This window comes from Tinamus guttatus, unplaced genomic scaffold (genome assembly GCF_059628265.1).
Source record: "Tinamus guttatus ecotype Peru unplaced genomic scaffold, ASM5962826v1 Tinamus_guttatus_pri_ptg000004l, whole genome shotgun sequence".
Lineage (NCBI taxonomy): Eukaryota > Metazoa > Chordata > Aves > Tinamiformes > Tinamidae > Tinamus > Tinamus guttatus.
In genome coordinates, this window is record NW_028288538.1 from 10,254,954 (window position 1) to 10,280,700 (window position 25,747).

The 25,747-nt window shown below is 37.5% G+C and overlaps 2 protein-coding genes across 3 annotated transcripts in view; one reads left to right on the forward strand and one right to left on the reverse strand.

Moving 5' to 3' along the window:
* GALK2 (galactokinase 2) overlaps positions 1-1,791 on the reverse strand; it is a 46,089-nt gene extending 44,298 nt beyond the window's left edge. The window contains exon 1 of the mRNA XM_088540096.1: positions 1,728-1,791. Within this exon, the coding sequence (XP_088396222.1) occupies positions 1,728-1,780 (53 nt within the window). The 5' untranslated portion in view covers positions 1,781-1,791. The remainder of the gene's footprint in view (positions 1-1,727) is intronic.
* A 1,009-nt stretch (positions 1,792-2,800) lies between these two features.
* On the forward strand, positions 2,801-24,292 carry COPS2 (COP9 signalosome subunit 2). Of its 2 annotated transcripts, none has more exons than XM_088540255.1 (13): positions 2,801-2,927; positions 12,417-12,530; positions 13,605-13,682; positions 14,261-14,386; positions 15,668-15,778; positions 15,923-16,000; positions 16,766-16,940; positions 17,965-18,143; positions 18,239-18,291; positions 20,428-20,525; positions 22,125-22,207; positions 22,854-22,912; positions 23,536-24,292. In XM_088540255.1, the coding sequence occupies exons 1-13, from the start codon at positions 2,874-2,876 to the stop codon at positions 23,678-23,680; spliced, it is 1,353 nt and encodes a 450-aa protein (XP_088396381.1). In that variant the 5' UTR covers positions 2,801-2,873; the 3' UTR covers positions 23,681-24,292. The 2 variants fall into 2 exon arrangements, with proteins under 2 accessions (XP_088396381.1, XP_088396389.1); XM_088540263.1 differs by having other exon boundaries at positions 15,689-15,778.
* Positions 24,293-25,747: the final 1,455 nt, after the last annotated feature.

A 25,747-nucleotide genomic window follows, 5' to 3' on the forward strand; every position in this document is an offset into this window, starting at 1 on the left:
GTTTTTTTCTCAGAGATATTTTCATAGAATCATAGAATGCTTAAGGTTGGAAGGGACCTCTAGAGATCATCTAGTCCAACCCCCCTGCACACGCAGGGTCACCTAGAGCACGTGGCACAGGACTGCGTCCAAGCGGGTTTGGAAGATCTCCAGAGAAGGAGACTCCACAACCTCTCCGGGCAGCCTGTTCCAGTGCTCTGTCACCCTGTCAAGAATTTTTTCCTTAACTTCCTGTGGAACTTTTGATGCTTTAGTTTCCGGCCGTTCCCTCTAGTCCTACAGGTGGCCACCACTGAAAAGAGGCCAGCCCCATCCTGCTCCATCCCTCCCTTGAGGTATTTGTATACACTGACCAGGTCCCCTCTCAGGCTTCTGCGGGCTGAACAGGCCTAGCTCTCTCAGCCTTTCCTCATATTTCAGACAATGTTAAAATTTCAAAAATAAGTGAAAGAACATGGAAAGAGTATTTGGGAGCTTTGGGCCTAATAACAAAACTCTAGTCACAGGAACCCTGCTAAGGCTTCTACAATTAGTACAATCTAGTTGCAACTAGTACTGGAAGCCTAGTTATTAATGCAAAGCATAAGTAAGATGACAGCAATAAAAAACAGATGTTACCAAATTTCACAGTCAGTTATTCAGTTAGTACTTCTTTGTAAGAGCTACATTATTGTCCAACAACATATATTCAAATGTTTTGTAATATTTCTTTAGAAAAAAAACTACAGAGTATTATTATTTGTTGTGAATTCTTTAACAGATCTTTCTGTACTTTTCCATCTTGGAGTCCAGTAACTAAATCGTTTTGTCCCCTCATTTCCTCATAATCTCCCCTTGTATTGACTAGTTGATCACTCTTCCAATTAGCAGCAGCAATTTCTGCCATTTCATTTCACAGTCCTTTCCCCAGATCACATTAACGATAATGTGACAGTCCGTGGGGGTGCAGATGTTGGCACGTTCTAAAAGCAATGTTAACTTTGTTCCTTTTGGGGCCAGTATTTGGCATGCCGGTTTCACAGCTGTTTCTCAGCGGTGCTGGTACCCAAAGAACAAGCAGAAGGACCATGGGGACATGTTTATACAAGCGTGAGCCATCTCGCTTCATGGAGGGTTCACCCGCCTGCCCAGTGAAAGGCTCACAGGCTTTGGCTGCCTGGCTGCAACTCGAGCGCCCGCTGCAATCCAAGCTTGGGCCTCGAGGAGTGTGGCGGGAGCGCGGAGCACTGGCTTCTCCCACACGTGCACGATGTTGGGAGCGTCAAGCACGTGCATCTCTCCTGAGCTTGCGCAGTCTGGGAAGACTGAGCTCCCCATCCCTTCCATGGGGGCTCAAAATGCAATCTGACCTCATCTGAGTTGCTCTAGTGCAGGAGTGGGAAAGGCACTTGGCGTGCGCTGTCCCCCACTGCTCCAGCGCAGCAAAGGGCAGCTCCACACGGGCCGAGAGGGAAATCCTCATCCACCGGATCTGGGGCGAGGAGCTGGCAGGGGCGAACGTGAGAGGTTCCTCCTGCCCCGCATCGCCAGCGAAGGGGCCGGTGCCGAGATGGGGCCGCGCCGGTACCGGCCCCAGCGCAGGGGACCTGGCGGCCGCCCGGCGCGCGCTCCGTCTCGGCGGCGGCACCGGGCAGCGCCACTTCGCCGCCTCCAGCGGCGTCCCCCCACCCCGGCCACGCGGAGCGGCCACCCCGCCGCAGGAGATGGCGGGGCCCCCCGCCACCCACCTGGGCTGCTCCGCCAGCTGCACGGGGAGGGTGGCGGGGGCGGCGGCCGCCATGGCGGCTCCCCGAGGCGGCGGCGGTGGCCACGGGGCGGGCGGACACCCCTTCCGGGCGGCGGGGCCCGCGGCCCGGCCCGCCCCGCTCCGCCCGCCGCGGGGCCGGCGCTGGGCGCCAGGCGGGGCGCGGGGTGCCCGGCGGCGCGGGGCCTTCCCCGCGCTCCGGCTGCGTGAGGGGAGCGCCGGGCGGACGAGCCGCCTTCCCCTCCACGGCGCCCCTTCCCCGTGTTTTCCTTTTTCTGACGATGGATTCTGCCGGTGCCCCCCAAAGCAGGCCCTGTTCCCCCTCCGGATCAACGGCTGCCGCTAGCGCGGGGGAAGCGAGCTTTCCAGCCCCACTGTCAGCCGCACTGGTTCTTATTTCCCTGTGTATCTTGCAGCCCCTGATGTGCGAAGTGTCCTAGGAAAGGTTCATCCCCTCAGGATTTCAACAAGACGCTCTGAAACAAAACTTTGTGCCAGCAGTCGCTGATACACTTCTCAAAGCTTCGCTCTGCCCGCTCTCCAAGCATTAATGTTCCATCTTCCCGGCTCTGTTTGCAACCTGGAGTTGTGTTCGCCATCATCAATGCTCCACATTCAAAACGTTTAATTGGAATGTGTGTGCCAGAGCACAGACAAGAGAAAGAAACAGAAATAGGCTTGCAGAAAGACTCAGCAGTGCCACAGAAAAGAAAGCACTGTGCGAAACTGTGGTAATGTTAGAAAGACCCACGGAAACATCTCAGACGCCCGTGGATGTCGCGGGCGCCTGGCCACCGCAGGGTCCTGCAGCCCGAACGAGCAGTTGGAGTTCACTTTTTTACTATTATTTGTGTTACTTTCTCTAGCCACTTCCATGGAATTAGGTGCGGAGCGGCCGCCGCCGTTGCTAGGGGCCCGGTCGCTAGGGGCCCGGCCGGAAGCGGGCGGCGGTCCGTCGCGGGGATGCTCCGTGCGGCCGCGGCGCGGGGGACGCCAGGGGAAGGGACGCGGGGCGGCGGTTCCGGGCTGGGCCGCGCGGCATTGGGCCGGCGCCGCGCGGGCTTGTGGGAGAAGGGGCGGCCGCGGCGCCTCCCCCCGCTGCCGGCGCCTCCCCCGCCCGCCGGCCAAGATGTCTGACATGGAGGATGATTTCATGTGCGACGACGAGGAGGACTACGACCTGGTAGGGCTGCCGGCGCGCCGGGCGTGCGCGGCCGGCAGGGAGCGGGGCGGCCGGCGCCGTGGCGGCCCCCGGGCCCTGCGCTGGGCGGGGGAGCTCCCGGCGGCGCGAGGGGTGCAGGCCCCGCCGCCGCTCCGCACCGGCTGCAGCCCCGGCAGGGAGCCAGGCCCCGGCCAGAGGCTTCATCCCGGCGAGGCGGGGCCGGGCTGGGGGCTTCGCCGGCTTGTCTGGTGGCGGCGGGGAGCAGGAGGCGGCGGGGCAGGGGCCGGCTGTGCCCCTGCGCTCACCTGGGGGGACAGAGGAGCCAAGAGCCCTGGGACCACCAGCCAGGGGTACTCTTGTCCTTAACTTTCCTGCTGCCTTGGCTTCTCGGTACAGTTTGGGTTCCTCGCTTTAGTTGCAGTCTTTTATTATTATTATTATTTCTTTTTAAATGTGTACTGTGTCTGGTTTTATTTCTTCATAAGCTTTAGTTCCAAGCTTTGACAAATTAAAAAAAAAATGCTATTCACAATTAGCACCTGAGCAATTTATCCAGGAAAAAATGGGACCGTGATGTGATTGTTTTGATGCAATGCTAAAATTTAATTTAACAAACCCCAACATTTCTTTTGTGGAAGACTTGGTTTATAATGAATGATTTGATAATTATTGCCACTGGAGTGTTAACTTAAAGGACTTGCCAAACTTAAAATAGTTTCTGGGCATTTTTTATTATGAACTGCTCAGTATGGCTGGGTACATTGGTTGCATAGTAAAAGGGCCTGGTTTGAGTTTTGACTTTTTAAAGTGACGAAAGAGTGCTCGTCTGACATATGTGGTCGTCTTAGTCTTATGAGGGATGTGTGTCAGTATTGCAAGTACCATTAGCCTTCTACTTAGTGCCGTGAATGAATTCACGGTCTTTTAGAACACATTTCGTGAATGAAATATATTAAAACTACTGAAAATATTATGCTTAGCCACTTTGTTCTAAAATAAGTTTCCATTTGTTTTTATTAATGCTGAAATCTATATCCCAGTTTAAGATACTGCGTTTGTTTTTGCATGCGATGCCATCAAATGAATACAAAACACATCAGAATGTATACAGGATGAGAATCAGAAATTTAGAGAAACCATTGGAATGATATTTTTCAGTGTTTAAATCCATCTGTCCATGCACGTACTGGAATAAGTCAGTGCAACTCCAACTCACAAGAGTTAGGTCATTTTCACCAGGTATTAACGTATGTTTTTTCTTCTTTGCGTGTCAAGTACTTTATCATAGTGAAAACGGTCCTGAAACTTATTGTTTATGTAAGCTTCATCTGCTGACAGTAGTTACTTCTCACAGAACTTCTTTATCATCATCGATTACTGCTAGCCCAGATCTTTCCAAAATATAGAAATACTGCTCACGATAATTAGGAACCTGTTAATTTCCTATTTTCTGTATGTAATTCCAGTGTAAAACATCAAAGAATGCCTGGACTGTATCTTTAAATAAAACTGACTTTTAAATCTAATTTGGATTTATACTTGATGGTTTAAAAAAAAATAAGAACAAGGATGTTTTAACATATTGAACTGGCAAGCCATGACTAAATATTGTTTTTAATATGCTTAGGTCTGTGATTACAGTGCTCTGCAAAACTGTTTTGGAAAATAGCTAAACCTTCTCTTAAATTAAGGTCTGGTTTCTTCTTTTTTATGTTGATGTAAATCTAACTAAATTAAGAGGAGGTTATGAGAGGATTCACGTTATTCAAGTTCAGTTTAAAGGCTCCGTTCAAAGGTTTGAAGCAAAAGACAGTTAGGACAAAATACTCAGACAAGTACAGAATTAGAAACAAATGAGCACACCTCAGTTTTGGTGAATGAGTATTTTGGAAGGAGTAGGAGGTAGAAATTGTTTCTTCTTTCATTGACGATTTCTGCAATGAAAGATGTCTTGTTTAGTCAGAGGAGTGTAGCGTAGTGAGCCTCGACTGAGATGTCCACATAAAAACAGTGATTAAAAACAAGATTCCTAAAAAGTTTTAATTTCATTATACTTTTTTAGGAGGGGTTATGTCTGCTTCTCTTTAAATGTGCATTTTCACATCGTGGAGAACCAACCAGTCAGTTATGTTTCTTTGTGTATGCAGAAATTTTACTCTTGAACAGAAATGTGAACTGAAAGTCTGAACTCCCTTCTTTCTCAGCTTCATCATCCTGTTTTGTTTGTTCGCTTTTGTGTTATCAGAGTGATTATTACCCTGCGCTAAACAACCGATGACTACCTGTTTTTCAGGTCATAATTTACTGTTTCTGCTTAGTTTTTTATTGAGTTAGGAGTCAAGAGATTTGCATTTAAATGACCTCAGCTGCTCATATAGAAGTTAGCTTTGTCTATTGGAGATCCTAATATCAACAATGAATTTCCTTTGTATTTCGTGGGGTGGATAGACCAAAATTTAGAAGTTTAATGTGTGGCGATGTCTTTGATTATAACATGGTTTGTTCCTCTTTATGCTTCAATAAACAGAATAATGTTTTATTAGCCTTTATGAGAAGCAGTTTTAATTCTAGGCTGGTGTTGTTGGATATGTTATATGATTCCAGTGCAGTTTTTTTTGTTAGTTTCAGCTTTAAAATGGAGAAGGAGGAGGAAGAGAGAAGACCATCGTAACTACCATCTTTGTTTGCAGTCTCAAGCACAGAACTGTGTTTAGAATTGGCTTTGAGACTAAACTCGGCCTTTCTCCAGGCAGTGCTTCTTCCAGGCACAATGGCAGCACAATGACAGTTGTTATATTTTCATGGTTTTAATTTTGTTTTAAAAATATAAAAAATGCTCTGCAGTGTTTAAAAGGAGATATCTTACTGTACTTTGAAGTTCAATTTTAAAACTAATCTGGAGGAAGGATAGCCAGAACCTGTTTGCTGAGAGGTTTGACTATTCTGCAACAAATATGTATGTTACGTAGATGCATTATTTCAGTGATTTCAGTAGAAGAGTTGTGCATGGACCTAGTAAACAGCCAGCTGTTTTCACCTCAGGGAGATGGCTACAAGTCTGTCAGGATCAAGGATCCTGTTTAAATGGAGAAAGTGCTCTCAAAATACTAGAGGTTTCCCTTTACAGGCTCTGCGAGTATTTCGAAATATGCATTCAAATCTAATAGCATTTCAGGCTGTTAGAAAGATAGCTTAGTAAATATGATTTGGTTCGCTCCTTAATTCCAACTGTAAGAAATGTACTTCTTTTCAAAAGGATTTTCTGTATGCTACCAAACCTGAGGAGTAATCCCATCAGTAGTTGGTGAAATTTTCCTAGTTTATACTGGCATGCATTTTTAATAGACATGGTTGAAATTTCATGAGACATTGTCACCTCTTCCCAGTCATATTCCAGTACTCATATTCCAGTAGTGCCATTATTTAAAATATATAGATATATATCTGGCATGAGAGTGGTGAGGAAATGAGCATTCAGCTCTTATGTTTCTTTGTTATTTTTCGCTATTGCTATAGGATTTTTCTTTAATTGAACAAAAATGTGCTCTGCAGAGGACATGGGAACATGTCCTGTTTTCTGATCAATTCCCGTTTAATATCGTATCTAGATTCAGCGTGTGTCCTAAAATTTTATAAATTCTCATCAGACTCAACTGTAAACACAGAAATAGTATATTTTGGGGCTTATTTTGCTCATTGCCATAATATCTCAAAGGCAAACACTGAGGCAATGAGGATGACTTGTGATTAGTCTGTAAATTCTTTCCCTCCAACAGTTGATATATGATATAAGTTCTCATATTTTTTTCCAGACTATTTAGCCCTTTATTCAGAACAGAACTTGCTTAGAGTGGGTCTGCAATTGAGTGTTAAACAGGAGCAAACTGGATTTCTTAGAATAATATCTTTTTTTTTCTTTCCGCAGTCACCTGTCTCATTTCTGTACATCTTTCAGCTTCAGCATAAAAAATAAAGCAAAACAAACAGAAAGCACTGTCTTTCCATGGAAATGTACTGACCCTGTTGCAAATCACTGGCAGAACTAAACTCCTGAAGCTGCTTCACAGGCTGCTTATTCCCAGTGTCAGTAAGTGACCGTTACGAGGCCCTGTGAGAGCCAGCAGGATATGCCTCCCAGAGTTAGTGAGGAACAGCAGAGTCCTGGAATGTGGATAAGAAAACCAGGATTCGTGGTTGGGCGCATGGTCGAGTGGTTGCAGACTTCTTACACAAATCACTCTTCATTTTTATTCTCTCAGACTGTCTCAGTTCTTTTTCTAACTTCTACATTTCAAGTCCAATTGCTTTCTTTATATTCATGAGGCAGAATTGCACAGAAACTTTTCAGTGCTTTTTGTCCTGGTGCCTAGGGGCCAAGCGGTCCAAGAAGAGCAGAAGCAACAAAAGTTGTAGTTGGATACAGTTGCTCTAGGATGGTGATTGTTTGTCACTGTTGGTGTCAACTTATATGATCTACATGGAAGCAGTGCGTGTTCATTGTAAAATTACCTGGCAAGCTAGTAGACTAATATATTAAGCAGATATTCAGAGGCGGAGCGGAGGGTTTACTTGGCCTCATGTAGGCATTTTTTTTGTGTTTAAAAAGCCCATGTCACTGGTACTATTGCAAAATATCAGGGCCTAAATACCATAGTTACGAAGCACAGTAATTAACTGAGTAAAACCAACTTTTACTGTATTTATTCTCAGAACAGCTGAAACAGAAACAAGTAAAGTTGTGTTAAGATAACCCTCAGGACCAGATTTTAATCACTGGGCTATGTTCTGTATAGTTACCTGCACTTTTTTTTTTTTTTTTTTTAAAGAATGTTTGCAGGGTAGGAATTTGGTTCCTACAGAGTTAGCCAAACTGTTTTTATGTGTTGTTCTGTATTGTTTTACTGGAAACCAGTAGTTTAGATTATTACCATAAATTGATGAAAAGACCACAGAAGGCCCTTAGAGAAGAGGGGAAACATGAGAATTAGTAACTAGTCAACTGTAGCTTTTATAAAATATTGATTTCTGTGGTTTTGTATGTTTGTCAGTTTACTGTGTCACTCTTCTGGTAGAATGCCACAAATCTGCAGTGAAATGTCACTGATAGTGTTACAGTGCTCAACTTCATATAGTGCCGGACTCTTCAGTAATCTCAAAAGACCACATTGACAAAGGCTCTTGTTACAGTTTTCTGATACTGCAGCAGGTTTTCTTGTCCCCCGAGTTACCTGCTCTGCTGCTGTATCTCACCAGCCTCCAGAGTGTGTCAGTGTAACTGTCGGCCTGTTCTCTCAACCACACCAGGGCCGGTCGTCGCCAGCACCGATGCAATGTAAGCAGCTCAAACGCTGCAGCTTGGGGAGGAGGGGGTGCCAGGACCAGAATAAGCAAAGAAAGAGGGTTCAAGAGGCCTCACACTGTTAGTGCTGCTGGAGAAATTGTGAATGGATCCATGCCCTAAATCTCATTATTAAAGCTGGTTGAGATGAATTATCTTCTGTATGTGTTCATTGTAGAAGCTGAGGATTAATGTTTTAAAGTTGTTTACTACCCAAAGTGAATTTTGTGAAAAGTCAGTATGTAATTTAATAAAGATCAGTAAATTGCATTCAATCAGTGGTACTTTAGCTTTTATTAAAATTGTTTGAAAGAATTACATCCCAGTCAGTGAGCTACACCAGAGGTTTTATTTCCATCTGAATGGAGCTGTTGAGCTAGTAGAGTATTTTTCTTACCCCAAAAAGCGATGTGATAGAACTGAATTTATAACTGGCTCAATCTAGAATTTGGATTTCAGTGGAGCAGTACTTAAATAATGTTTTGAGGCTTTTTTTTTCCTCAGAGATGAGATCTGTGTAGTCAGACTTCCACTCACTTTTAATTTGTACTGATAGCGTTGATATGGATTTAAGTAAAATCACCACAGTCTTCATCAAAAAAAAAAAATCTTAGGGCTGTAACTTTTCACATCAGCTCAGGCTAAAATATAGCATGAAGGTACCTCTATATCTTGAAGTTGTAATTATGATTTTTTTTTTGTTTTTTTTCCCCTATGCGAAATATTAGGTTCAAATGATGTTTAGTTCAAGCGATAAAAATGTTTAGAGTTCTGCTGAAATGCTTTTTTAAAACTTGACATTTTTAACACAGATTTTTTTTTTAACTTTTATGTTTGCACTGCATTGTTTAATGAAACAAATTTTCTTCATAAAAATGTGAATTGTGGAAGTTTTTCAGATAGAGGACAGGGGGATAGAAAATTAGTGTGAAGAAAGTTTGTATTTGGTATCTGAATTTGGTATCCAAAGAACTTTGTTATTTTCAATATTGGAAAGGGAGAATTTTTTTTCTTGAAATTTGAGGAGACTGCTTCACACTCTTCCCTCTCCTTTCCTTTTGCCTTTGGCAAAAGCTGAATATTCTTGTGCTGTACATTTTTCCTGGTTTTGAAGTTTTCTTTACAGCTATTATGTCTAAATACATCTTTTAAATAACCCCTTCAAAGCAGTTTGCATACTTAACTGGTGTTTTTAAGACAATCTATTGTGATACCTGAATTCTAAATGTCTTGAGGCAGAGACTCTGTTTGAAGGCATATAACAGTGGGAGGTTCTGGACTGCAAATCATATTTGTAAGTCTGATAATAGGTCTTATTAATCTCACTGGATGTTGGATTTGACTGCAATAAAGATATTTTATTGCTTGGTCTTATATTAACCACAAGACATAAAGTGGTCTTATGCTTTATAAACGGGCCTGATCTTTCACATTTTACTTTGTGTAGTGCTGAAATCTATAGGGCGTGTTACATCTGAGCTCTCTGAAAGGGTGCAACAAGGTAAATTCATGTTATTGTCCATCCAGTTAACTTATAAATGAATAACACTGTTTTTCATTCAATTAAATATTTTTGGATGAAGAAAAATCTCCCTCTCATTTTTTTTTCTTTTTCTTTTATTTTTCCCCGGATATAGAAGTATTATGGCAAGTTTATGGTGTCCCTGAATAGCAGTGCAGGTACCCCAAACTGAAGTTGCAATGGTAATTTGCTTAGCAGCTCACTACCCTGAAACCGAACCCCCTCCAAAATCTGAAACACCTCACCTGCCTGGGCATGTATCTTAACTCATACACACAAATTGATGTATCCTGCTAATGAAATATTTCAGAAGGGAGTAAACCATTATTCCAGAACACTCATTGCTTTAAACATGAATTTAAACATGAATTCTCTTCCTTAAATTGCAAGGGATTCAACTCTGGCATTTTCATTAGCTGTGTCTAGGCCTGTATGCCATGAAGAAAAGCGGAATTCCTGAAATAGGGAAGCCCCATCTCCTGGAGAGCTTTGAGTCAGTAACACCATAAAATTGAAGTGAGGCAAGTAGTCATCAAATGAAGGTAGAACAGCTGTAGCAACATAAAACACTTCCTTTGCTGCATTTCAAAGTAATTCCATTAGGAAAAATTACTGTCTAGATTTTACATTTATTCTTTGTTATATATGAATATTATTATGAAAATAGCTTTATGGGATATTTAAGTAGCAACAAGGGGGAAAAAATGAGTTGAAAAAAGACATCCTGTGCAAGTCCACATCCGGAATGATTGCCAGAGCTGAGATAAAAAGTTTTTTGTTTTAGGCTAATAGAGTGCATTGCTCCTGAAAAGGGTTTAATTTAGTTTGCCATCCTTTTATCTTTTACGAATAGATACTTAAGCCAAAAATATTCCCGCGTTGTTCAGATCGAGTAGAAACAAAGCATCAGCTGAGTGCAGATATCTTCCACGCTGTGTTGTTTAAGCTTAAGTGCATTTCTTCATGCTGCCCAACATGCTGCAGCACTTGGCATCTTATCTGTATTGTAGTTGCTTTATCTCTGATGCATCAATGGGGTAAAGAATTTATAAATACAAGAAGTCTTACCAGTGAATTAACATGATAAACTATTTGCTTACTGAAGTTTTCAGTGTTAGGTTGTGTAGTTCTTTGGGAAAACAGATTTGTGGAATCCACTAGGCTTTCAAGTCCATTGTTTTCTTACTAAATAGTCTACTTTAAGTGAGTATAATGAAACATGTACTTTGGCAATTCATCTACATGTGACAAGCCAAAACAGGTGCTGGATATTGGCAGCAAGGCCTCAAGGGTGAAAGATAAATGTCTCAAGGATTATTCGAGCCAGTTATAAGTTGCCCTAAGTAGTTTTCCTATTTGAAGTTTTAGAAAAGTTACACTTTTTGAAAGATCTACCTGCGCTATAGGGAAGGGAGCTAATTTTAAAGCTTTTTATGCCCTTTTTTTTTTCTCCCTTGGTTTTGAAGGATTCTATTAATGTTAGAAACATATGAATGAACAAAAGAATAAATATTTATGGTACAGAGGAGGAAGTACAGTAAAAGAGGAAATGTCATCTTAAAGTAGGGCACCTAACCATGTTTTGTTCATATTTTTTTTTATAACGGAAAATTACTCCCATGACACTATGCGGTTTAAACAAAATCTCTTGAACAGTTCACCTCCTAATAGTTAGGCATATTGTTGAGAGAAGTTGGCTTAAAAATGCGGAGGGGTGAAATATTTCTATGATGCTTGTAAACCCCAAATAAATTTATTATTTGGGTTTTGACTTTGTTAGTGTTTTGTAATTCAGGCATGGCAGCGTTGTCCTACAGCAAAAGATGATCAAATGCCTAGTTTATTTTCATCAGAAGAAGCCCCAGGGTACTTAAAAATGATTATAATGATAGGTAGAAGAAAATTCTGCAATTTGTTTGGTGCTTCTGTACATGATGGATAATTATTTGATTAAATTATTTTGTGCCCTCACTCCACCTTCCTCCCCTTGGCAATAACTAACATTCTCCCATTCATTTCCTTCTTCTCAGCAAAGCAGCAGCTGGGGTTATCATTATTCTTTTTTGTTATTGTTATTTACATAGCCAATTATGAGTCTTCATGGTATAAAAAGGGAGATTAGAGATTAATAGAAACTTTTTATACCCTCCATTGCTGAATCATTGCTTGTATGAACACTTAGTCAGGGTCTTTTTTGTGGACAGTGTTGGTCGCATAGTATAGTGCCTTAATAGATGATTAGTGGGCAGCATGTTTGCTCTCTGTGCCAAAATGACATATGCTGTTAGGCATCTGTCATTAAACACCAAAACTGGCTAAATATTAACAATATGGTCTGCACTTACCATAAAAGAGAAGTCCATCAAGCCATGAGAGCATAAAATATGGCATGTAGTAGTCTGGCAAGAAATCTGTTCAAAGTGCTGGTAGCCAGTGAGATTGTGCTGGTAATATCAGAGAGTGATAAAATCATTGACTGAGTCCATATACGTTACATGCTTTGAAATTGAAGATTTTATGTTAATACACCTGTCTTTTGTGACAGCTTGAAGAGTATTACTATATTCTTTCCCTTTTCGGTGAAAGAGGTGTTCTGTACCTTCATCTTTTTCCCTGATATTTATTGTTTTTTCTTTCTTTTAAAACCTAGGAATATTCTGAGGACAGTAATTCTGAACCAAATGTGGATCTGGAGAATCAATACTACAATTCCAAAGCTTTGAAAGAAGATGATCCTAAAGCAGCACTAAGCAGTTTTCAAAAGGTTTTCAGTCTTTATATTCTTTTTCTTTTTTTCTAATCGATTCTCTTCTGCTGCAATTGTATTAAATCTACATTAAAATATTTACTTGCCTTTTCAATATTTTCTAGACTTTTAAGAGTAATATTTATAGTTCAACTTACTAAAATAACATGTTAAGTGTAACACTGGGCTACTTAGATTCCTGACCTACTGCCTTTTCAGGACTGCACTTAACGGAGAGTAAACAGAAACACAGAGTGGTCCTATTTGATAGCAAAACAGATTTTTTTAAATCTGCAAAACTTACTAAGCTAATTAAAAAATTCTAAGGATCTTTTCATGCATCATCTATAGAAACCAAATCTATAGATTTTTTTTTTTAAGTTAAACGGCTGTTTCCCCAGTGTCTTACATAATGGTTTATATTTGGTTCACAGTTGATTCCGAAGCTTTAAATGTATGAATACTGACGCATCTAGAGAGAGTTTCTTTCCTCCATGTCAGCTTTAAATATTTTATGTTTGCAGACTGCCACCAGAAAGCAATATGTTAGCTGCTACTTGTTAAGGGAAAAAAGTAGACTTTTGCATCTTTTGGCTTAAGGATATGTATATATATGACTTTAAAGCTTCTTAACATTTTTGCTTACAAACATTATTTTGTGTATGTTATATTAAAGATTGCAACCTGGAGGTCCTTTTGATATGAGAAGAAATGAAAGTAATACAGAAATGTAACTTTGAAAATAATTTAGGTCTTTTTATTTATTACAGCTTTTTGTGTATTTTTGTTCATGAATTGGCTTTAGAGTTTAGTGTTTGATGTTAGATAATAAAAAAGATGGATCTTTATCCATCTATAATCACCCTTCCTCCATCAAGCTAGGTGTGAAAGCTAATAAGGTGCAGGCTCCTAACATTTTCAGCAATACCATGGAAGAATAGAATTGGAGAACAGTGCAGAATAGAATATTTCTATAAAGAAAAAAGCAGGGCAAAAGGCATGTACATGATGTTTATGTTTTAAAAGGGGTATACATTTATTTACAATTTGAAAAATCATTTGTAAATGCTTTTAAAATTTCTTTTATTTCAGGTTTTAGAGCTTGAAGGTGAAAAGGGCGAATGGGGATTCAAAGCTCTGAAACAAATGATTAAAATAAACTTTAAATTGGTAAGTTACAGCTATGACCTAGGAGTAAATGGCATAAATACAGTTTTGACCCATAGCTCTTAAATTATTATTTGAACAAATGACTGTGGCAGCAAAATCTGCCAGAACTTTCTTCTTTTTTTGCAACCTTTTGTGGCTACTACAAATATGGCAAGGAGATTATGTTGTGGTTCCAGTGAAAGGCAACATGTAACAAGACAGTGGCTGTAGTCAGTCGAGTTTCTCTAGAAGTCTGAGACTTGGTCCTTGTTGAGGTATCATACCCTAGCTGCTGGTACACTCTACGTGTGAAATCAAAGTTTGTAAATAAACTACCATTGTTAATCAAAAAATGACTTCTAGAGAAAGAAAAATACTCTATAACGCTGTGGATTTAAGAACTGTTTTTAAAGATACTGTTTTATTGGACAGATTATAGCAAATTTTGGAAATAGATTTTTTTTTGATCTTCTATAAATTCAGTGTTTTTTTGTTATGCTATCAGTGTTCAGATTACAACTTGTGTTCCAAACTGTTAATGTGTGATTTTTTTTTAATAATTAAAGTAAAAATTCATAAAGTTTTTTTTTTCTTTATAGACTAACTTTCCTGAAATGATGAACAGATATAAACAGCTATTGACTTACATACGGAGTGCAGTTACAAGGAATTATTCTGAAAAATCCATTAATTCTATTCTTGATTATATCTCTACTTCTAAGCAGGTTAGATCATCAGTTCTTTCATTTTGATGGTTTTCCTATTCACATTTTTAACTGTGACTTTTGTGTATAGTAGTCTGGGGTTTTTTTGACCTTATTAGAGAGCACTTGCTGTGTTATTTTGTTGTCGTATGTTAAAATATATTTCATAATAAATTTTCATAAATTTATAAATTTTTATTATTAAATCAGGCTGAGTATTGTTTGGCAATATCCTAGATGTAAAATATTTTAGCATAATAGCTGCATACAGCACATGTGATCTCAAATGTAATTTGTAATTAAGTAATCCATATTACTTAAATCTGCAATGATGTGTTAATGGTAGATACCATCTGTCTTTGAACCGACTCTACAAGCTAAATGGGTGCTCATAGGTTCCCAGCTCTTCGTGTTTTCTTTTTTGATGTCCTTAAAGCTTTACAGATAGTTGAATGTTTCCTTAACTTTCCACCTGCAGCTAGCACCAACATTTGGAAGGTCGTTGGTCTTTAGCAATGACTCTTTTGTCATTACCACTGCCCCTTTTGACCTACCAGATATAAGGAGGGAAGGTTTAATAGATGAAGGGCACTTAACCTTCAAGTCTAAAGGACTGGCTTGAACCTTACCTCGTGGGCAGAGTTGAGTCTAAAAGCAGTTGGAGCCAGGAGCTGGAAGGACAATTTGGAAATTTTAAGCTGACTGTAGCTGCAGATCTATTATCCCTGCTGCCAAAAAGAGCAATGACTATAAACAGTACCAACGCACTCTCTGTGGAACATTTGTTCAGGGAAATACTCAGCGCTTTGACTTCGACTTCAAATGTTACATTTTCATTTTTTTTATTCAAGGAAACGGTTTCATGCACTCAAGATTTTAGCTTTGTTTCATGCAGTGTTAGTATTACAGAAAGACATCTTTTCCTTAGACTGCTTTTTGGTAAATCGTATGCTTTTTGGTATGTAAATTTTTTGTTTTGTTTCTTTTAATTATCAGTAGCGATGTATATTAGTGTTTGCCTTGTGTTACACAACATAAGGATTTTCCTACTTGCTTGTAGATGATGGACAGGAGGCTTTCATTTGTCACCAGCATGCTTTTTTAATGATAATACCTATTTCATAAAGGATGAACAAACATACAGTGATTTGTTATTTTAGAAGCTGTTTTTACAATTTAAAAGAAAGCAGACGTTCAGTAAGATGCAGATTTCTCTTTCTTGTTTTGAAGTTCAAACATGCACTTTTAGTTTGTTCAGATTGACTTTATTAACAGGTACAAATTTGCTGTTTACAATTATAGAATTCTGATTTTTTATGTCAGATGGATTTGCTTCAGGAATTCTATGAAACAACACTTGAAGCTCTGAAAGATGCTAAGAATGATAGATTGTGGTTTAAGACAAACACAAAGGTAAAATATATAACTTACTATTTTCTTTTTGCTTTTGTTTATGACACCTCCAACTAGACCTTAATACTTGTAGTAATAAGGTATAATACTTATACTTTAATACTCTTTTTTATTCTTCTTTTTTTATTTTTTTTTCTTCTACAGCTTGGCAAATTATATTTAGAACGAGAAGAATATGGAAAGTTGCAGAAGATTTTGCGTCAGTTGCATCAGTCATGCCAGGTAACTTGATATTCTAAATCATTGTACCTTAGTAAACAACATGGATTTTTCACATCTGTTGTTGACTTTTGAGGCACATTGTCGAGTTTTAACACAGAAGAAATCCCATGCTTGGTTTAACTTACCTCTCTGATAACATGAACAAAAATGATCATAGATTGAATAACTTTCTTTTTAGTCAAGCACAGGAATGAAAAGAACATGTGAATCATTTAAAAGTATAGATATGTATTTGTGTACATATAGATATGTATATTCAGTGAAGATTCTAGTGAGCTTTAGTCAAAGCTGAATATAAGTTGTTAACTTCTGCTCGTTTGGAAAGAGAGAGGGGGAAATTAAGCTATGCAGCCTACCCTGCTTTTTTGTGTACCCTTTTCGGTACCTGGCATTGAAAGTCCCTTAACATATCTGGTAAATGGCTTTATTATAGGCAATAAAATAGTTGTATGTATTTTCAATTTATACTGATACTCAGTCATTACATTTGCATACTGAAAGAGGCTTTTATGTAAAGGAGAGTGGAAAACTATAAAAGAGCAAAGTTCTGAAAATTATTATAAGGATAAGTTTTAGTTAGACCAAAATGATGATGTGTTAATTGGCTTCAGAATCTGGTCTATGGTAATTTCCTTGTTTTTTTCTGTATATAGCTATATCAATATTTTAGGAATATCTTTATTTCTGATAGGAAGTTTCTGAAAGTATTTCATAATATACATGTAAAGATGAAATAATTATTCTTTATTGCTTGTTCTATCATAGACTGATGATGGTGAAGATGACCTAAAAAAGGGTACCCAACTATTGGAAATCTATGCTTTGGAAATACAAATGTATACAGCACAGAAAAATAACAAAAAACTTAAAGCACTCTATGAACAGTCATTGCACATCAAGTCAGCCATTCCTCATCCACTGATCATGGGTGTTATCAGAGGCAAGTTAATTTTCAACTTCTCATTTCACTTGTGTTGTATAGATTAGTTTCCTGAAAATCTGATAATAGATTCTTTTTTCAGTTTCAACTATAGAAATATTGCAGAGGATCTTACAGGTTCAGTTTCAGACAAACCCTATGCGAATAGGGACTACAAATGCTGTCACTATGGTTTGTCATTTAGTGTTGACCGCTGTTGGACTCTGGCGCTGCTGTTCTGGTCCCATGCGCAGATGCCCAATGGGACAGTTGGCTAAAGGTGGCACAGGGGAGAAGCAGCAGGAGATGAGTTTCCTACCACGATGGTAGGCAACAAAGGATAAATACACAGACTTGGCAGGGCTGCTAGAGGGAGGGATGGATGTTTCTGTAGTCTACTTTTGTAAATTTGTGCTTGATGCTTCACCTTACTAAAGTTCATCAGGATTAGAGGAGCTTTAAGATGTGTTGAAAATAGTACCTGTATTAGTAAAAGTGAATTATAGTGGAAACATGCTGCACATCTTGAAAAAACCTTTTTCCAGAATACTGTTGCACTTTCCTCCTTCTTTAGGTGTAGGCACTTGCGCAGAAGGTCAGGTGCCCCTGAATACTTCAAAAATAATAGATGAACAGTATTTCTCGGTTTATTTTCTGTGTAGTTTTACTCAAAATACATAGTGAAGATTTCATAAATACAGGAAGCCTATTGTCTTTGAGGTTTATTGAGATAAATTCCATTTGAATTTTACGTATTTTAACATAAAGTTAAAATAATTATTGGCTGCAACTATTGGTGTTCTTTTAGATTCGTAGTGTGGGCTGGGTTTTGTTTTGTCTTCTTTGGAATGGGTTTATTCAAATGGCAAAGCTTTATGTGCTGACCCTAGTTTTTTTTCCTAGTAATTTTAGAGAATGAAAGGACTCCTGAAAATATTTCAGCAATGTATTTAGAAATAGCATGGAACTTCTGAGTACAATTATTCTAGTCAGTGACAAGCACACAGCGTTCCTTTTTTTGTTTCATCCTGTGTTTTCTTTTCAGAATGCGGAGGCAAAATGCACTTAAGAGAAGGAGAGTTTGAAAAGGCACATACTGATTTTTTTGAAGCGTTCAAGAATTATGATGAATCAGGGAGCCCCAGAAGAACGACTTGCTTAAAATACTTGGTCTTAGCAAACATGCTCATGAAATCTGGAATAAATCCATTTGACTCTCAGGAGGTACTTTTTTTTTCTATAAATATATAGTTTTTTTTAATTGATAGGAAAGTTACCAAAAAAGGCAAATCTAAACATATACTTTCTGTTCTGTGTAGGCTAAACCGTACAAAAATGATCCAGAGATTCTAGCAATGACGAATTTAGTAAGGTAAGATTTTAAGTTTTTCAGAGAAAAATAAAAAATGTAGTGTACAAACCAGGAATTGGTTATTTTTGAGATGTGGATTTTTGTACACAACTACTATATATATTTATATTTGCTTTAAATATTAAATAAACACTGGTAGACTGTTTCTTAAGAAATTGTTTACTTTGACATGTCTTATAAACAGTACTACTTTGCCCTGCCTCCTACCTGATTGACTATCTTCTGCTGTCATGAATTTCTTCTGCAATTGGAAAAATAGCATATTTTTCCTTGAAATAAAGTTCTCCAGACTGTAATGTTTGGCTGATTATATATGAGGCGCTGAGATAATTGACATCTCATATCAAAGCCAATAGAATAATTGAATGCCCTGTTATTTCATGATTACTAAAGGAGATACCTAACATAGGAATATGTAATGGAATTTTCAATTTCCCTTATCCTTCAAATATGTGGACATCAAAAGAATGCTTCATTGCCTCTTACAAATATGAAGCCAGAGCCTTTGGGATATTTAGATTATCAGACAAAATAAAGTGAAGTAAGGCAGCCTTACAAAGCTTACCTTTTCTGTCCACAATAATCCTGCCTTTGCATTAACAAGTAAAAGAATGAATAATGCTTAAGAAACTTCCCATCTTCTCATTATAATGAAAGAAGTAACAAATAATATATGCTTACATTTTGAGATTCACAGCTAAAGTCATGTTGGAACAAACCTTGCTTTGAATTTAATACAATATTCCACCATTGTATGCACTCAAATAATTTCTGAAACTGAGGATGCTTGTCCATTTTTGACATAATGAGGAATACATGATTTGGCAGTTTATTAACAGACTATTGCCAGTAATTCCATTTTAGACATGTTTCTTCTACTTTACTTTCATAGCTTCATGTGAATTTGAGGCAGAAGGAATTCCAGATGGCCTTTCCCAATCTGATTTTATTCATGCTCCTAATTGATATCTTTTATCTTGACATTTGAGTATAATGGCTTCTTTAAAATTAATAATGCTATTAAAACAGATAAGAAAGTTGCAGAAGTTAAATCAATTCCAACGATTACAGTTATGTTTTTAATTCTGCCAGCGCTCTACATGGGGCACTTGAAATCTTGGCGTGTTGTAAGGAGAGACTTCTAGAATAAACAATAAAATATACTTATTTGAATTTCCATTTAATTATGAAGTAAAATATATTGGTTCCCTGTGATATAGTTCGTTGCTGTAATCCATTTATAAACTCCATTAATAAACATTCCATTTTTTTTCTTGCCCCTTTTACAGGCTATTTTTCTTGACCAGTTTAAAAACAATTTGAAAATGTACAGAGACTATGTAGGAGAAATACATGTTTTAAAAAATATTCAGGGTTAATATCAAATTTAAGGCAGGTATTGAACAGAACCTCTTTCAGGTTACAGATCATTGACCATGTAGCTTAGTATAATTAAATTTCTGTGTAAACTTCATTGGTTAGTGTATAGTCTCTGTGGCTGACTGTTCCTATAAGAAAAGATGATAGATTTGATTTGTGAGACCATTATGTTTAAGAAAATTGTCTTGTTTTAGCATCTCTTATCATTCATATCTTAAAATGATTTTGTGGTGCCCAAACCCATCATTTAGATAACCATCTGTTTCTGTAGCCATCATTTAGATAACAATATTAAGTAGTTGAATAATATTATAGATACTAAGAATGAATTATAAATCTAAAAAACAATATTATGCCAAATTTATTTTCAGTCAGTTTAAAAAGTCTACTTTTTCTTAGAATTCAGCTTTCTAAAAGCAGCACTGACAAAAACCCTCTGAATCCCTATTCTCTGTTTGTTATATAAAATATATTTTTGTGCCAAAATTTGAATAATGATACTATCCAAGAATGTCTATTTTTAGGGTTTTTTTTAGTAATAGCTTATTAAAGTGGTTTGAGACCAATGCACACTTGCAAAAGAATTGATCATTCTGAACTTCTGTATGTGCTAACAAAATAGGAAATAGGAGAAAGATGTTTTCTGTGGCATCTCACTGCAAACAGTTTTTCCATATGAAGATTATAGAGAACAAAGTCTTATGATGAGACTATTTTGTTTTTTAAAATAATAATGCAATCCTGTATTTTCTGAAGTGCCTATCAGAATAACGACATCACTGAATTTGAGAAGATTCTGAAAACAAATCACAGCAACATCATGGACGATCCCTTCATAAGGGAACATATTGAAGGTATTTTCACAGGCTGTTATAATCCTTCCTTTTCTCTGCTTGTTATGCTGGATCTTTTAAGATTTATTTTTTTCTGTGCTGAGTATTCTTTATAATTATTAGTTACAGACATTTCTTTTACTGTTTTCCAAGTTCTTCCTTGCAAATTAGTCAGAGGAAACACCCATCCTAGGAGATAGAATGACTGCTGTGAATTGCAGGAGTCAGGAAGAAGGTTCTTGCAAGAATGAATGTTCTAAGATACCTCTTGTAATGTCATGCTTTAAGTTGAGTGGATTTTTTCTGTTTGTTTTTTTATTCCTTTTGTTTGGGTTTTTTGCCTTGGTGAAGGATTGAATGAAAGGAACCCTTCATTAATTGCAAAGGTTGTTCTTACCAGTTTCAACAGTAAAATATTCACTGTTTTCTAAGATGAAATTTCTGCTTCAGATCAAAAACATAATATGTAGACAGTGTAATGAAGGCACCTTAATGAATGTGTAGCAATAAAACTTTTAATGAGATAAACAAGTGTATATGTTAAAAACAAAGTTCAGATTTATAGTACCTCTATGTTGTAAAACAGGGGAACATAACAACACATGTTCATCAATTCTGTTAACAGTTAGACAAAAAGTCCCCCCTGCAGTTTGTTGTTTTTTTAATTTGCAAGTTTAGAATTCTCTTGACTTGCAGACAGTGTCCAGTTTTTCACAAGACTGCTGACATCTGAAGAGTGGGACTTACTTGGTATCGCTGCTTCAGTTAGCTGGATGGCTGCAAGGGAGAGGAGAGTTAAAACCAGAGACCTGGTTTTCTTAGGCTTCTTGTTTGTAAAAGAGAAGATGAACAGAGGAAACTAAATATAACCCCTCTGTTACTGTTACATGTCAGCTACTGGTGAACCTCGAAGTCTAGTAGGGAAGACTGTAAGACTGAAGAGATGGATGCTTAAGGAGAAAATGACAGCAGAAATGGAAAGCAAGAGGACACATGAACCTTTACCCATTATTTGACATTGATCTGCCAATGGCATCTGGGGGAAAAAAAATAGATATTCTCAGCTTTTTCACTGCCTACTGAGATGGAATGTGTGTTCATGGGTTTAATGTTTACACATCTTGCTTAGTTGTTTTAATACCATTAGTTTTATTGAGATACATAATACAGTCTTCAGTATTAGTTTTCTTTATGTGAACGTTCCTTGTGTAACCAGTTAAGTAAAAACAGATCTAGCTCTTTCTCTGTTAATTTACAATGTTAATTTATACCTTAATTTTATGCTACTTTAATAATGTGAAAGTTACTGAAACAGTTGCATTGTGTTAAGCAAAACCAGCCAACTCATGCAGTCCCTGTTTAAGAACTCTTAGTTCCTCATCAAAATTATATCATTGGTCCCTGAACTTAAGTTAAGATGTGAATATATCACTTGAAGTTAAATCTGTGCAGGCTGAAGTTTCAGAGCCTTTTGTTTAAAGCAAACTTTACAGCCATCAATTAAATGGCTACCTTACAAGATCATGGGAGTTAGAATATAGAAAGATACGAAGATGGAACTGTATTGTGACTTTATTTAAGTACTGGTTTTTTTTACAATTTTTTTTTCTTCTCTTGCAGAGCTTTTGCGAAACATCAGAACACAAGTGCTTATAAAATTAATTAAGCCTTACACGAGAATACATATTCCCTTTATTTCTAAGGTATTTGCCAGTGGAGCCTTGCTTTTGCTTAAGTAAATGATTAATTGTGAATAAACAGCTCTCAAATAAATAAAGCGCTTCCTGAAATAGAACACCTAACATATAATCAAAACTAATGTAGTGCTGATGGCTTTGCAGTGCAAAATGTCAAGTATCATTTCAAGGCTTTTTAATGATACATTTCTAAACTACTCAATTAATGTATTTTACTGGGTATAGAAAAGTACTTTTCTGAAGAGAAATGTAGAAAATATTCTGCATAATTCCTAACTACACAAATTTTATGGACATAAAATAACAAATTTCCTCAAATATCCTCAAATGTCTGTCTTGTAAGAACTATGGAACTGTAGTAATAGAACAAATAGATTATAAGACAAAACCAGAGTTTTCATTCTCTAACCAGAAGGGAACAAAATCAAAAAACAATAAATGACAATAGGATTTTTTTCATCTCCTGTAAGTCTTTTTATAGTCTCCGATTTTTCTTGCAACGAGTGGCATTTCAAAATATATTGTGAAGTATTAAGAGAATCCCAGTTTTTATGCTTGTAGTGTAAAAACTTGTGTATATAACTCTACATAAAAATAAAGATGGGAAAGCTTTAATGTTGCAAAAATAATACTATATATTTTTTTCTTTTAGGAGTTAAACATAGATGTAGCTGATGTGGAAAGCTTGCTTGTGCAGTGCATATTGGATAAGTATGTACTTTTTTAGTTCTAGTAATTGCTTTAAAACAGTCGAAGTATACAAGAAACAACAAACAAATGTGTATGGTCAAAATGCCATTTGATTCTAAAAACAGAAAAATAATGATGCTGAATTTCTTCTTTGGGTTTGCTTGGCTTAAGGGCAGTCTAGTATATTTGTAAACTTTGAGCAAATAAGGCTATATAGAGAGATGGCACATATTTACATTAATTTTATATATTTATGTAATGTATTTTATTTATGTAATATAGGGAGATTTACATATATATATGATTCCTTGTCTTAAAAGAACTGTTAACATCAAATTGCTCCTAATTTTATGTGTGGGTTGTACCTGCTACTACCTACATGCGGCTATAGATTATTATATATAATACGTGTGTATATGCATAGTCCACTAAATTAGTTAATTTGATTTCCAGTGATGATGACAGTTAAATAGGCAGTACTACATGTGATAGTATATAATAAAAATGGATGGTATATTTTAAAACTTAAATTCTAAATGCAGCTATATTCTTTATAAGAAGACCTCTTGTTTTATCTCTGATTTATCATTAGCTTCTATTTCCATGTGCATTAGATTTATATTCGTTTATTTAATTATTTATAGCACTATACATGGCCGAATTGATCAAGTCAACCAGCTCCTTGAACTGGATCATCAGAAGAGAGGCGGTGCCCGGTATACTGCATTAGATAAATGGACCAACCAACTAAATTCTCTCAACCAGGCTGTAGTCAGCAAGCTGGCCTAACCGAAAACAAGCTTTTACAAAACGTACTTAAGGCAACAGTGCAGTGATGTAAACCTTAAAAGAACTGGGAATGGCAAAACTACTGTCGGTTGGTGTGCCCTGAAATTATTGGAGTTATGGCAGAAGTGCTTTTTTGATCAGCTGGTTTGTGTTTTGCTGCTGCATTTATCCCAAGAAAAAACAGCTTTAATCTCCAGAAGAAAACCAAAATGCCACGGGATTTATGCTCTGTTGACATCTTGCCCTAAACATACAACATCATACTAATTTGTTCAAGGGCAATTAATGACCAGAGAGAAGATTTTTGTCATGATTTTAAATACACTGACACGTTACTGTTGGTTAAATTTAAACATGTTTTACCTGCAGAAATTCTCTCACAGAAATAACCTGCAATAACTTGAAATGCATACCCTTTTGAACACTTCCTTTTCTCATGTATAAATTGAAATGTTTGCTGCATTTTGCAAAATGTCAATTCTCCAAAAATGTGTCCGTATATTTCTGTACCTGCAGTGTAGTAAAGGTTTAGAAGAAACCCCATAATTATAGTGGCATACTGTCACTTTAGGTTTCAAGCAGCAAAATAAACAGTGCAGTTCAGAAATTGTACAGTTTGTTTCTTGATGTGCTTTCATTATACTTGATTTTTGCTTTCAAAATTTTAAGAAAATATGTACTATTTCATCCTCACTTATGGAGATTTTAAATCTAAACCTTGGTATGCTTGTCATTTTCTTAAAGTAGTAACCACACATACTTAGATTAAAACCTGACACCTAGCCATCTTGCTACCTGATTGAATCGTGTAAGAAACCAAGCTCTTACCATTTCCATCTAGTTCATGTTGGTAGGTGGCACTTCTCAGGAAAATATTCCTGATTTTGGTAATTTAAGAATACAGGGTTGTCAGGCAGCGCTTTGGGAGTAGAAACATGGAGCCTAATTGTTGTCTTTCTTTGACTAACTAGGCCAGATTGTGGTCTTTTTTGACTCTTGAATTGTGTATGAATAGAAACAGGCTTTGGAAGCAACAGAAGAATTTCTGCACTATGTGTATGGAGTGGGGACTAAGTGCAGTGATGTCAGTAACGGTGCAATCCATCCCCTCCCAAACCTGAGCTTGTACTTGAGTTCCTTCAGAGCCACTGCTCGAGTTATGTAATAGACGCTACCTTTAGTGTCCCAAGATTTTGGGATCATCATTTAAAATGGAGCTGTGTGGTTTTGGCCACAGCAACTGTATTTCCTGTGGCGGCTTGTTTGGACAATTTCTCTGACAGAGAAATGCTCTTGTGGTTCTCAGAGAAGTAAAAGAAAATTTGCATGTTCACTTCTTCCATAAGTGCAAATACTCCAATTTAAAGGTAATGTAAAAAGGTATGATGTAAATAGTGCAAGAAGCTGTGCCATGCACAGTTGTTGCAGTAGAAAGAAAAATAGCTGTGTAGAGCAGTTATTGCCTGAAAAAGGAAAAAGTAAACATAAGCCTCCTGTAGCACACGTCTCACCTATGTATAAAATAGAATGGTAGGCCAAATGTTCGTTCTAGGACAGGATTTAAATAGTTAACAGCATACATTTAAGTGGGATGGCATGAACTTTCATTTGAAAGTTACGTGTTGCAGAAAATAATTTTGCTCGGTAGTTGTCAGTGAAATTATTTTTCTTGTATCAATTAAGGATTAAGTTAATGTGTTGCGTAAATAACATGATGCTGAATCTGTGTGAGCATTTCTCCTTGACTGATGCAGTAAAGTGTAAAAACACCAGTAGGTGTTTTTAATTTATCTGGTCACCTAAAATAAGAGTAAAATACGAATACAAGTTGAAATTAATTTTTAAGCACATGCAAAGGTCTTTTTACATTTTTTTCCTTCAAAAATATCTGTAGATAACAATAAAACACATGGTTCTTATTACATTTCTTTACAATGTATGATATAGTTTTTTACTTAGAAAAATTCACTAAAATCTGGTGATGTGAAACTGGACTTAGCAAAATCAAATTCATATGTAATACTGCACAGTAAGTTGTATAGATGCCTAGCAGCCTCCTCTGAAAGC